The sequence below is a fragment of the Pichia membranifaciens genome (assembly GCF_001661235.1).
Source record: "Pichia membranifaciens NRRL Y-2026 unplaced genomic scaffold PICMEscaffold_2, whole genome shotgun sequence".
Lineage (NCBI taxonomy): Eukaryota > Fungi > Ascomycota > Pichiomycetes > Pichiales > Pichiaceae > Pichia > Pichia membranifaciens.
The window spans coordinates 1,783,359-1,795,831 of NW_017566983.1; the positions used below are offsets into that span (position 1 = coordinate 1,783,359).

A 12,473-nucleotide genomic window follows, 5' to 3' on the forward strand; every position below is an offset into this window, starting at 1 on the left:
TTAAGCGTTGATAATGAGATGTACGGTTCAACTTCTCCCCTTCCAGCAAACAGAGTCAAAGCAGCAAAAAGTGGCACCCACGATCGAACTCCTTTGCTGGTACAAAATAGCAGGCAGCAACCGTCGAGCGTTTCTTTTGCTACGACACCAAAGCCATCACCTTCTCTCTCGGAGAGAAACAAAGATTTTGTACCCCAACGAAGGAAATCATCGATAAGTGCGCTTTTAGAATCATTTAAAAGAAGCCCTTCACTGACAGTCGGACGATCATCAAGTACAGAGCTAGACGATTTGGCATTATATGCAAGACAGCAGTTTATAGCTTGGGTAGATTCCGAGTTGGAAAAGGTAAACTCCTTCTATACTGAAAGAGAAAATGCATGTGTGGATAGAGTTCTCGTCTTACAAGATCAAATAATACAACTGGAGAACCAGAAACAACTTTCAAAGAAAAGATGGTTACAAACGAAGAAGGCACTTCAAGTCACCCCTAACTCTATTTCTGCTAACAATATAGTTGGAGATGGTGATATTGAAGACGACTTTGATGATGAAGATGAGGAAGAGGACGACGACGATGAAAATGGATATGATGAATATATGCATTCCGGGGTCTTTACAGGTTACAACAATATCAACTATGGTGTATTCAATGTTGCACAAAGAAATTTCAAACTTCTATCTTTTTGGACTAGAAGAAAGTTAAGAATCATAAACAAGTTTGACATGCCTTCTTTACCGACTTTTGAATGGCTCAAACAAGATGGTAAAGTTGAAAAACAATATTACGAAGATGGATACTATTCAGACGATGATGATGAGGGAAACGGTGGCTCTGATGCACATACCAATGATCGCATAACTTCATCAACAGCACACATCAGAGATTTTCAAAGGCGAAGAAGAAAAAGTGCTGGCGAAGAGTTGGCAAAAAATAGCGTTCCATATTTTGTTGCACGTAGGATGATAAAGAAAGCAGTCTACGAGCTATACCGCTCGATGGAACTTTTGAAATCTTACAGATTGATGAACAGGATTGCGTTTAGGAAGCTGATGAAAAAATATGATAAATCCACCGGGGATTCTCTGATGGGGTCATACATGAAGAAAGTTGATGAGACATATTTTTCGAAGTCTGATGTGTTGGATAATCTCATGACCACTATTGAGGAACTGTATACAAGATACTTTGAGAACGGTAATAGAAAGGTGTCAATTGCTAAATTGAGGACCAGTGCGGTAGAAAGAACGTACTATGTTGCTGATTACATAGGAGGTCTCTTTATTGGAGTGGCTTTACCGTTTGTGATTTACTCAATATACCTCGGGCTTCACAAAACTATAAGCGGAGAGTTGGTCAATGGCAAATACTTGCTACAAATTTGGGGAGGATTCATGCTTATGATTGTAATGAGTTGGTTGTTTTCAATCAATTGCCTGGTGTGGACAAAATTCAAGGTGAATTATAAGTTTATTTTTGAGTTTAACCAACATGACACGTTAGACTTTAAGCAGTATATGGTGTTACCAAGTCTATTTCTTTTTTTAGGGGGTATTATTGCTTGGTTAAGTTTTGAAGACTTTTGGCCTCATGAATTCAGTGGATATGATTTCCCCTGGGTATTCTTGGCGGTCACGGTTTTGATCTTATTTTGTCCCTTTGATATGTTTTTCTTGAATGCAAGGCTCTGGCTACTATCCACGTTTACAAGATTGCTGCTGAGTGGATTTTATCCGGTTGAGTTCAGGGATTTCTTTCTCGGTGATATTTTCTGTTCTTTGACGTACTCAATTTCCAATGTCTCGATGTTTTTCTGTATCTACTCCAAGCACTGGAACAACTGTGTTAGTTGTGGATCGGCTAAATCCAGGGTTCTGGGATTTTTACAATGTTTACCTTCAATTTGGAGATTTTTGCAATGTTTTAGGCGTTACGCAGACACTGGAGATTGGTTCCCCCATCTGGCAAACATGGGCAAGTACACGGTTTCCATGTTGTACTATATGTCCTTGTCGCTTTACCGGATCGAGACAATCAAAAAATACAAAGTTCTACTAATTTTCTGGGCGGCCACTAACTCCGTTTATTCCAGTATATGGGATATAGTGATGGACTGGTCTTTGTTTCAGTTTGACTCCAAGCATTTCCTCTTGCGTGATGAAATCACTTTCAAGTATCCAAGTGCCTACTATTTGGCAATGGTTACAGATGTCATTTTGAGGTTTCAGTGGATTTTCTACGTACTGTTTCCGACACAAATTCAGCAAAGTGCAATTACCTCTTTCTGTATTGCAATAGCGGAGATATTGAGACGATTTGTTTGGATCTTTTTCCGTATGGAGAACGAACATGCCACCAACGTTCATCTATTCCGTGCATCACGCGAGTCTCCGTTACCATATTCAGTCATCAAGCGCAAGCGCAACGCTCTGAAATCCAAGCATGGGATGGATGACGACAGCAAGGACATCACCGAACAGGATATCCGTAGAAGGGGAGGCTACGTCGTCCACGACCTGGAAAGAGGGGACGGTGCAGGCGGGACGAACACCACCACCGGCGCAACCGGAGTGCATGTGCAGACGCCGAAACTGGCATTTGCAAACTCTAGCGGGGTCCGTTTTGCAGGCAGCCACAACGGTGTCAGGTCCACAATGCTACCCGAAACGTTCCAGACGCCTGGCTCGAAGACCGATCTCTCTGCCACAGAGGATGGCCAGAGCAAGGTCACCGATCGCAGCAGCAACGGCAGCAATGGATACACCAGCGGCGTGGTTTCTTCTGTCTCCCGCTATGTGCAACAGCTTTCGCAGGTCATGCGAAATGCCCACATCAAGGACTTCCAGCGCCGCAAGGTGAACAAGAAGCGGATGATGCAGGAGGAGGAGGCTGCCGAGGAGGAAGAGGCCGCAGACGAGGATGACGATGACGGTGACGATGACGATGGCAGGCGTCGGCACAGACGCAGAAGCTAATTGTAAGACGCCGAACCGAAGACGCAATTCCCCAGATTTTCATCAACCCTGGAAATGGCTCTACGAAATTCCAGGCTGTGCGGAGCTGGACGGCGGAAGCGGGCTGTGCGGGTGACATCACTGACCGGGCAGCACTTGGGGCCCCGGTCGAGTCCAAAGAGGGGCATTGGGGGGCTGAGAGGCCGTTGTTGGGGCTCTCCGAAGAATAAAAAGAATAGGGGGTGCTGTAGGACCGGAGTAGGCTGGCGGAGTGCAATGGTTCGGAGTTGGGGGCGGCATAACATAGCAGGTGTTGAAAACGGCTCCGTAGAGGTTGGCGGCGGTGCAGCCCCGACAGAAGTAGCACAAGACTCGAAGAAGAAAGAGATAGAGCAAAAAATTTCTGCTGTTTGGAAACTGGCTGTGGGGTTTGCTGTTGTTGTCTTGTAAATGAAATTAGAGAAGGGGGTGTGTTCCTGAAAGGTACCACCACAGTCTTCAACAACGCTTTGGGCTACGTATTCATAATCGTTGCATAACACAGACCAGGCCCTACATAGACTCCTGCAATAAGCCCTTCGATATAACGCTAAATACACAGACGCACGCTTGATATATGAAATTTGGTGACTTTATCGAGAACCATCTCGTGCCCGAGTGGCGGTCGCAGTACCTAGACTACTTCAAGGGGAAAGCCAAGTTACAGAAGCTCGAAAAGTTCTTGAACACTTCGCTAGAGTGCCAGTGCAGCACGGATGCCCCTGTGATCGGCGCAACCCGGTCTCCGCCACTGGCGGATACAAATCTCTACGATAACGATTTTCAAAGCTTGCTTGCTAAGAACCACCCCGGCCTGCCAAACAAGGACAAATCAGACTACCAGGCTCACGGTGATGTTTTTGGCGACACTGACAGCAATGCCAGGCTTGACACCAGCGATGATGGAGATGGGGAAGAAGAGGACGAGGAGAACGATGACGACGACCTCAAGGTTGTGCCGCTTATCAACAAGCTGGACTACAACGCTCATAGGAAAAGCGGTGAGGTCACTCCGCTTCTTGGAGCAGTCACTTCTCACCACTCCTACACCAAGCTGGACGGCAACCATCCTGTGGGCCACCACCGTTCCCACTCCACCAGCATACTTTACATTCGTGACCAAAGGGCTTCGCTGACTGAGGAACACAAAGACCTCATCGATCTCGCCAAGCAGCGTTTCATCGACTGGGTTGACATCGAGCTCTTCAAGGTGAACTCGTTCTACAAGAGCAAGGAGCTCGAGTGCACCACACGGTTTGTGATCCTCGTCGACCAGCTAAACCAGCTCGAGCAACACGAAGCCGTGTTCAAAGAGACGGGCAGAAACCACGTTCAAAATTCCGCAGAGCAGCTAAGCCATCAACCGGTATGCGGCCGCCATAACGATGTCAGAGCCCCTAATAACTCCCGGAAATGTCTCCTGACTCCAAAGGTTGGCAGTGTTTTCAGTTTCGTGTCCATTTTAGAACGAGTCCATTTCATATTCAATTACTTTGAAATGCCCACCTTCCCCAGTTACTATTGGAAAAGATCAACCAGGTCAAGGCAAAATTCCAACTCATCTTATCCTAGAGACCAGGACCCCACAGACGTAGCGCCACCACCACCACCATTTATATCAAGAATTATGATCAAAAAGGCCATATGTGAGCTTTACCACACAATGGAGCTGCTTAACTCTTTCCGGGTTGCCAATAGAACGGCATTCAGAAAGTTGATGAAAAAATATGATAAGCGGTCTCATGACTCAAAACTTCCTGCCTATATGAAAAAAGTAGACTCAATGTACTTTAACTCCTCCGAAGTTTTGACCAAACTAACCGAAAATGTGGAAGACATTTTCACTGCTTCTTTTGAAGAAGGCCACAGGAAAACTGCAATCGCCAAATTGCGATCCTTTGCAATGACCAAATCCCACTACCGCTCCAACTTCTTGAGTGGTTACCTGATCGGCGTCTCTTGTCCATTCATTTTCTTTTTCCTCTTTGATATGTATACCAAAACTAAATCTGGCTCATATCCCGATGAAAAATACGTTCTTCAGTTATGGGGATCCTGGTTCTTATTCGTTTTTGCAGGGCTGTTGTTTGTTTTAAACTGTGTGGTATGGGATAAATATAAAATCAATTATAAATTGGTTTTTGAACTCAACCCTAATGATGCTCTCGATTATAAGCAGTACATGATCATACCCTCAGTGTTATTATTTGTGGGGAGTGTGCTTGCATTCTCCAGCTCAAGGGATTCGGTATTTAACCTGCTGGATTCCAATTACTATCCCTACATCTACTTTTACTTCCTCTTGTTCGTTCTATTTTGCCCGTTCAACATATTCTATCTCAAGGCTCGGATCTGGTTCATAGTTTCTTTGTTCAGGCTCTTCCTGAGTGGTTTCTATCCTGTTGAGTTTAGAGATTTCTTCATGGGTGTTCTAACATGCTCACTGACTTACCCAATAGCAAACATATATATGCTCTTCTGTCTCAAACAGATTGACTGGAACAATTGTCTTTCATGTGGACCAATGAAATCTCATATATTAGGAATATGTGCTTGTATTCCTCCTCTCTGGAGATCCATGCAATGCCTACGACGTTTCTTGGATACGGGAGAGTGGTTTCCTCATTTTGCAAATTTGGCCAAGTATTTGATAACAACGTTATATTTTTACACATTATCCATATACCGTATCAGTACTTACCGGGATATGAGCACGAACTCTTCTAAAACCTCAGAGCTAGGTATAACTGCCCTTTTCATCACAGTGTCAACTGTCAATTCTGCCTACAGCTCATTTTGGGATGTCTGTATGGATTGGTCGTTGATGCAATTATCTTCTGACAATTACCTCCTTCGTGATGTACTCATTTACAAGAGGAAACCTATTTACTATGCAGCGATTGCATTTGACATCCTTATGAGATTTCAGTGGATAGTTTATGTGTTCACTCCGTATAAAATATCACATAGTGCACTAACCGCATTTCTAGTTGCCGTTGCTGAGCTCATTAGAAGATTTGTTTGGATGTTCTTCAGAATGGAAAACGAACATGCAACAAACGTGAATCTTTTCCGTGTTTCTCGTGTGTGTCCACTTCCTTACTACTATACAAACAACTCTATTATCAGTTCCAAGAGTTTAACACAACTTGTGAAGAAAAATTTAAAATTGAACCTTCAAACTCTATTCAAGCAAAGCATTAGTATTCCAGTACTAGATATTGAAACCGTTGAAGATATTGAAGACTCTATGAACCGCTCATTAACCACTGCTATGAGCTCTCCTAATATCAACGCATTGCCAGATTTGGAGGCCCCTCCACTTGATGAAAATGATATTCTCCAGCACGATGGTGATGTTTTAAGCATCTACAGTGCGGTCACGCAGCATACTGCTGCAACTGTCAAGCAATCAGGCTGGCAGCAACTCTCAAGAATTATTTCACGTGCTCATACAAAAGAATTTCAACAACGTAACACCAACGCAACGCAAAAAAGGTCAACTAACAATGTTTCTGATCCCAATCCTGGTGCCTCTTACGATCTGGATGAGGAGCTGGATATGGCTGCTGATTCGAACGGTGAGAATGTTTTTACTGATGATGAAGATAGAGATGCCTGCAGTAATGGTAGCGTCATCAGTAATTAGATACTGGGTTATTTTATCTACTACTTTTTTCCCATCCTGAAAACACATAGCCTAACATGAAACAGTTATCATGGAAAACTGCGTATTTTATAATACATTACCTAAATTATATATGAATTCCTATAGATTATTTAAACATCATCGCCAACTTATTCCTTGGTTCTCGGTTTCTTTGTACTACCCTGGACCAGGTTAAGTCCACAATAATGAAAGAACAAGTAGAAAAAAAAATCTACACCTGTTGAACCTTTGCGTAAGTTGGAGGACGTAGCTTACGATTGATTGCCTTTGCTGCCCAGATAGGTAGTAAACTGACTGACAAAATTAAAATGCATTGCCAGTAGAATGAGAAGCTCGCCACATATCCTAAGTTGAAATAATCAGATAAAAACGGAACACTTCCAATGTAGATGGCCAAAGTCACCAGTTCCGAGTAAAGCATAGATTGATTCCAGGTGTTGATTTCAAGAGCAACCATCGCAAGCTCATTTAAAATTAGGGCAGTAAATGAAAGAGCCACTAATGATGTAAATGATGTAATCTCAAGTCCAAGCAAGCCTTGGGAAATACCCTGAATAATGCATCCCTGGTAAAGGGAAACAAACAGCCAAACAAAAAAAGTTTTAAATGACAACGATTTCCCTGCCGTCAACTCTTTGTATAGCTCTGGGTACAAGGTGACCAAATTTTCACTGACATCATAATCCAAGACAAGTGAAAAGACAGGAGCCATTGTGTAACATGTAGCATAACCGACCATCAACCAACCTTGGAAGAGAGCCAAGGGCTCAAATTTTGACGAAACGGAATAGACAACCTGACATATAGAAATGATCAAGCCACGATGAATGACAAATTGGGCCAACTTTGCACTCCTCTTATAAGAGTTTCTACCATGCCAGAGTAAGAGTTTTGTAACATGGCAAAATTGAGTAATAGAGAAATCTGCTGCAATTGATGCCTGTTTACCCTCTTTGCCGACAATACCAACACCGACGTTGGCAGATTGAATCATACTCACATCATTACCACCATCACCAATACAACAAACTCTCTTACCAGTCAACTCTTTTATCAATAAGGCAACGTCGGCTTTTTGTTGAGGGGTGCATCTACATGCAATAACAGCTGGCAAATTTTGAACGATGTCAAAAAATTCGTTGGGAAAGAAATGTAAATAAACAGATAGTGATTCACCGTCAATCAATAAGCAGGAATTGGGATTAGACCTTAGGTTTTCTATTTGCTGCAATGCAATTTCAGGGCTTTTCAATTTTTCTATGGTGTGTACGTATTGTCCTCTTGAAATCAGTTTGGTACTGATACCTATGCAGCGGGCTGTTTCGACCTTGTCACCAGTTAACATCCATATCTTGATACCTGCATTTCTCAAACATTCGATTGAAGGTCTCACATCGACTTGCAATTTATCCTCAACACCAGTTAGTCCTAATAATTCCAGATCATATTCCAAGTACTGGGTGACAATTTTCTGCATTTGAGTTTCTCTGTTGGACATTGCCGAACTCGCATTCTCATAAGAAGATTTGAACTCATTCCAAACATTTTGAGTGAGTTTTTTTCTCCCAATAACTAGGGTTCTCAAACCTTCACGAGCCATGTTGTTAGTTTCTTCTTCAAGCCAATCATTTTGCACAACAATTTTACTCATGACTGTATCTGCACCCTTTTCCAAAAACCAATATTCATCTTTTGATTTATCATATACAACGATGCCCATCCTCTTTGTGTCTGAATTAAAAGGGAATACTTGCAAAATATCAAAATCGTAGATTCTACCTGTTGAAGAATGTAATAAGGTGAGACCAGTGCGATCACGCTTGATTAGAGATAAACCTATCGATTGCGTGAACTTCACAATTGCAATCTCGTCTGGGGAAGCAGCTTGATATTCGAGAACGTTGTCTTCCATGGTAGGCGTAACATTGTGACAAATTGCCAAAGTAACAATCAAATCACGAACTCGTACACCTAGATCACGTCTACTAGTTGATTTCATCGAATTCTCGCCATAATGGTTGATGTACTCCTTAACCAGGTCCATAGTATCACCTGAATAAGATACGGTGCCTAAATGAATCTTTTTCATTTCCATTTCGTTCTGGGTCAATGTTCCAGTCTTATCAGTAAGCAGATACTCAATTCGGCCTAAATCTTCAGGTATGGTTGAGGTACGCACGATTGTCGAAGGAATGTTATTGTCATGCTGAATTTGATAAGAGTAAACAGATTTCCCCAAATCCAAATTCACACGTAAAGAAACAGGAATAATAGTTGAGAATAAAATGAGAAATCTCATTATATCAACGTACCAATCTTCACTAAAGCCCTGACAAACGACTAAACCAACTGAGAGTAAAAAAACAGAAATACAGAGGACCTTGGATATTTGATTGATTTCCATCTCTAGTAGGCCAACCTTAACTGTTGGGTTGGAGGTGTTCATTGCCTGCTTTGTATCTTTACCTGTATAAATAATGCACCCAATGCACGTACCGGACGCTAGAACTGTGTTTGCCCAAAGTGTTTGATCTACGGTCAACCCTACAGTGTTATCCCCATATGTGAGGTTGCCGACGAACTTGTGGATATCTTTTGTTGGAGATTGTGCCTGAATTTTGATCATTTCTAGTTCTGATTCTGCCAAAGATTGGGTCAAAGAGCATGCTATACGCAATTTCCAATCTGTTTCACCATCTAATTGATCTGTCTTTATAAATGACTCTCCTATTTTCTCACTGGACTGAAGTAGAATCATATCTGCGGGTATTCTGATATCTTTATGTAGCTTGACCATATCCCCGCACTTCAAGTCTTTGGCCATCACCAGTTTTGAAGATCCTAAAACTTCGTATAGCTGATTGTTCTGTTCTCGATCTCTATGACGACGTAAAAGATCGTCAATTGCTTCTTTGGACATTGTCACTGAGAGCACAAACACCAAGGGGACGACATAAGAGGATAAGTATCCAATTCTCAAGACAGGTATTGCTTGTGACAAGGCCACCAAAAGAAAATAAAGATTGAAGAAGAATTTGAATTGTTCGTATAAGATGATTGGGAAGAAGGAAAAAGCGTTATATTTTGCATTTGAGACGGCATTGGAAGAATATACTGAATCCATATGAGGAATGATTGTTCTGGATTGGTAGTCTAGCGCAGAAGGACTCGTGCCGCCGTTGGCATTATCGTAATCGTCGGGCAAGTGTATCTTTTTCTTGTTCTGTAAGATCAGACGCTTTGTGGTGTTATAAACAGAAGAGACACTTTTGGACCATATTGAGTTGGTAGAGGCGGAGAGATCATCTTCTGCTACGTTTGAATTGAAGTTGAAGTTGCCAGAATTTGACAGCTTGTTGAGCATGTTCGAGTTGGAGTTGTCGGAGACGTTTGACGGTCTGTGCAGGCTTTTCAACGAGTAGGAGTCCAGATTGTCTGCCGACTTGTTGACGTTGTTGCTGCTGTTGTTGTTGGAGTTGAACGGGTTTCTTTTGAAGTTCCCCTGATCTATGTTCCCCAATGCTATGTCTAGGTTGTCTTCAAAGTCACGATCGAGGTTGTACTGATTCAAGCTTTGTTCTCGAGATCTGTTGGGGCCCTCGGACGGTACAGACTGGTTGTAATCGATATACTCACTCTTTGATGCTTTGGAATTGCCTTTCTGGGATCCTGATGACTGGGACATTAATGGAAAAGTGGTACTGTATGGGGCGGTGTTCCAGCTTTCAGACGTGCTTTGCTCCGGGTTTCTGCGGATGCCGAAGTCGGTGTCGTCGTCGAGGCAGGGCAAGGGGCAAAAGGCAGAGAATATTGAACCAGAGGATATGTACCGGCCAGCTGTGTGTGTCTTCTACACAGCACTCTCCGAGCCCACAGAGACGGGTGCAAAACAGAGGGTATCGTTGCACGGAAGGGGCCACGCGCTATGTTTTGTGAAGGAGCAGGGGGTGGTGCAGGGGCACAACGGTCCTGCCCGAGGCCTACATGGCGGTTCCGGGGGAGGTGGAGTCTACTCTAGCTGACTAATTAAGAGGTTATAGGGATAGAAGGAAAGGTGATGGCGGCGACGCCGGTTGTCTGACGCAAAAGTATACAGGAACGGGGTGTTGAGGAACGAGTAACGAAAGGCGATGGAGACTCACACTCTGCAGTTTGTGATTTCGAAGGTGAGGATGTCGGAGGCGCCCAAGGACTTCAACTCGTCCATCTTGGTGGCGATGTCTTTTCTCTCGACCATGCTGCTGACGGCGACCCAGCCGTCGTCCTCGAGCGGGGAGACGGTGGCGGCTCTTCTGCCCGGGGTGATCTTCAACAACTGTGGAAGCTCTGCTCTTGGGGCGTTGTAGTTGCACAAGACGTACTTCTGGGCGGCCAGGAGGCCCTCGAACCGGGACTGGATGAGTTCGAGCAACTCCGGGTGGGAGGGCTGCTTGGAGTAGATCAAGTGGGCCGAGGTGTCGAGGATGGTTTCGATCGGGTGCAAGCCTGCGGCCTTCATCGTCTCGCCAGATTCCACCAAGTCGACGATAGCGTCTCCGACGCCGAGGGCGCAGGACGCCTCGACAGAGCCGCCGACGTACTTGATCTTGGTCTTGAGCGGGGCGCCCTCTGCCACGCCCTCGAGCTTCTCAAAGTACCTTCTCGTCAAGTGGGAGAACGAAGACACGATTGTCTTTCCGATGAGCTGCTCCGGCTGCTTGTAGGGGCCCTTTTCGGGCACCTGGATCTGGAGCTTGCACTTGCCGAAAAGGAGGTCCAGGCCCATGTCGACGTCGACCTCGGACTCCATCACCTGGTCGTAGCCGGTGATCCCGACGTCGCACCGGCCCTCACCGACGAACGTGGGGATGTCGGCGGCGGGCAAGAAGATGAGGGCAATCGGAAGGTTGAGGCAGAGCGCAATGTCGAGTCTGTTGGACCGGCGGAACTGTATGTCGGCACCTTTCAGCATCTGCGTGCATTTCTCGTAGAGTCTGCCCTTCTTTGGAACTGCAAAAAGCAGCTTGTCTGTCATGTGGTTCACTAAGTCCATGGTTCGGGGTGTCGCTGGCTTCTGCTGACTGCTGCTGGCTCTTGCTGGCTCCTCTTTTGCTCTCTCCGTCACCCCCGAGAGGACCCTTCTTCTCCTTCGAGGCCTGCATGAGTCAGGCCGCAAGCACAGACACTGAAAAATTTACCACGTCGCAGCCGCTGTCGCGGCAAAACGTGGGACACGCTGGCCGGCGCAGAAAACGGCCGGTCGGGTCGGGCGTGGCCGGGGCAGCCTTCAATTATACTTGGGTTTTAAAAGATACTTATAAAACGGAGCTATAACGGAGCAGACTTACAACTCGCCGGAGTTGGTGATCTTGATCTCAGCCTTGGTGGCGCCGGAGTTGGAGCCAAGAGACTCGACCTTTCTGACAACGTCCAAGCCGTCGACGACCTCGCCGAACACAACGTGCTTGCCGTCCAACCATGGGCAGGCGACGGTGGTGATAAAGAACTGGGAACCGTTGGTGTTTGGGCCGGCGTTAGCCATGGACAAGAGACCAGGCTTGGTGTGCTTGTGGACGAAGTTTTCGTCAGCAAACTTGGCGCCGTAGATCGACTTACCACCGGTACCGTTGAAGTTGGTGAAGTCACCACCCTGCAACATGAAGTCTGGGATGACTCTGTGGAAGATCGAGTCCTTGTAGCCGAAGCCCTTTTCGCCTGTGCACAAGGCTCTGAAGTTTTCAGCGGTCTTTGGCACGTCCGAGTAGAGCTTGAAAGTGATTCTGCCTAATGGCTGGCCGTTGGCTGAGACGTCGAAAAAGGTGGTGGACAT

At 45.0% G+C, this 12,473-nt stretch overlaps 3 protein-coding genes across 3 annotated transcripts; 1 reads left to right on the top strand and 2 right to left on the bottom strand.

Moving 5' to 3' along the window:
- Nucleotides 1-1,971: 1,971 nt before the first annotated feature.
- PICMEDRAFT_58222 (hypothetical protein) lies at nt 1,972-2,976 on the top strand (the record flags this gene model as incomplete). Its single annotated transcript, XM_019163286.1, has 1 exon — nt 1,972-2,976. The coding sequence occupies one exon, from the start codon at nt 1,972-1,974 to the stop codon at nt 2,974-2,976; it is 1,005 nt and encodes a 334-aa protein (XP_019018971.1).
- A 3,899-nt stretch (nt 2,977-6,875) lies between these two features.
- Nucleotides 6,876-11,696, bottom strand: PICMEDRAFT_71879 (hypothetical protein; the record flags this gene model as incomplete). The annotated part of the gene is made up of 2 exons (XM_019164037.1): nt 6,876-10,365; nt 10,807-11,696. The coding sequence occupies 2 exons, from the start codon at nt 11,694-11,696 to the stop codon at nt 6,876-6,878; spliced, it is 4,380 nt and encodes a 1,459-aa protein (XP_019018972.1).
- A 291-nt stretch (nt 11,697-11,987) lies between these two features.
- On the bottom strand, nt 11,988-12,473 carry PICMEDRAFT_58225 (hypothetical protein; the record flags this gene model as incomplete). The annotated part of the gene is made up of 1 exon (XM_019163287.1): nt 11,988-12,473. One exon carries the CDS (start codon nt 12,471-12,473, stop codon nt 11,988-11,990), a length of 486 nt encoding a protein of 161 aa, XP_019018973.1.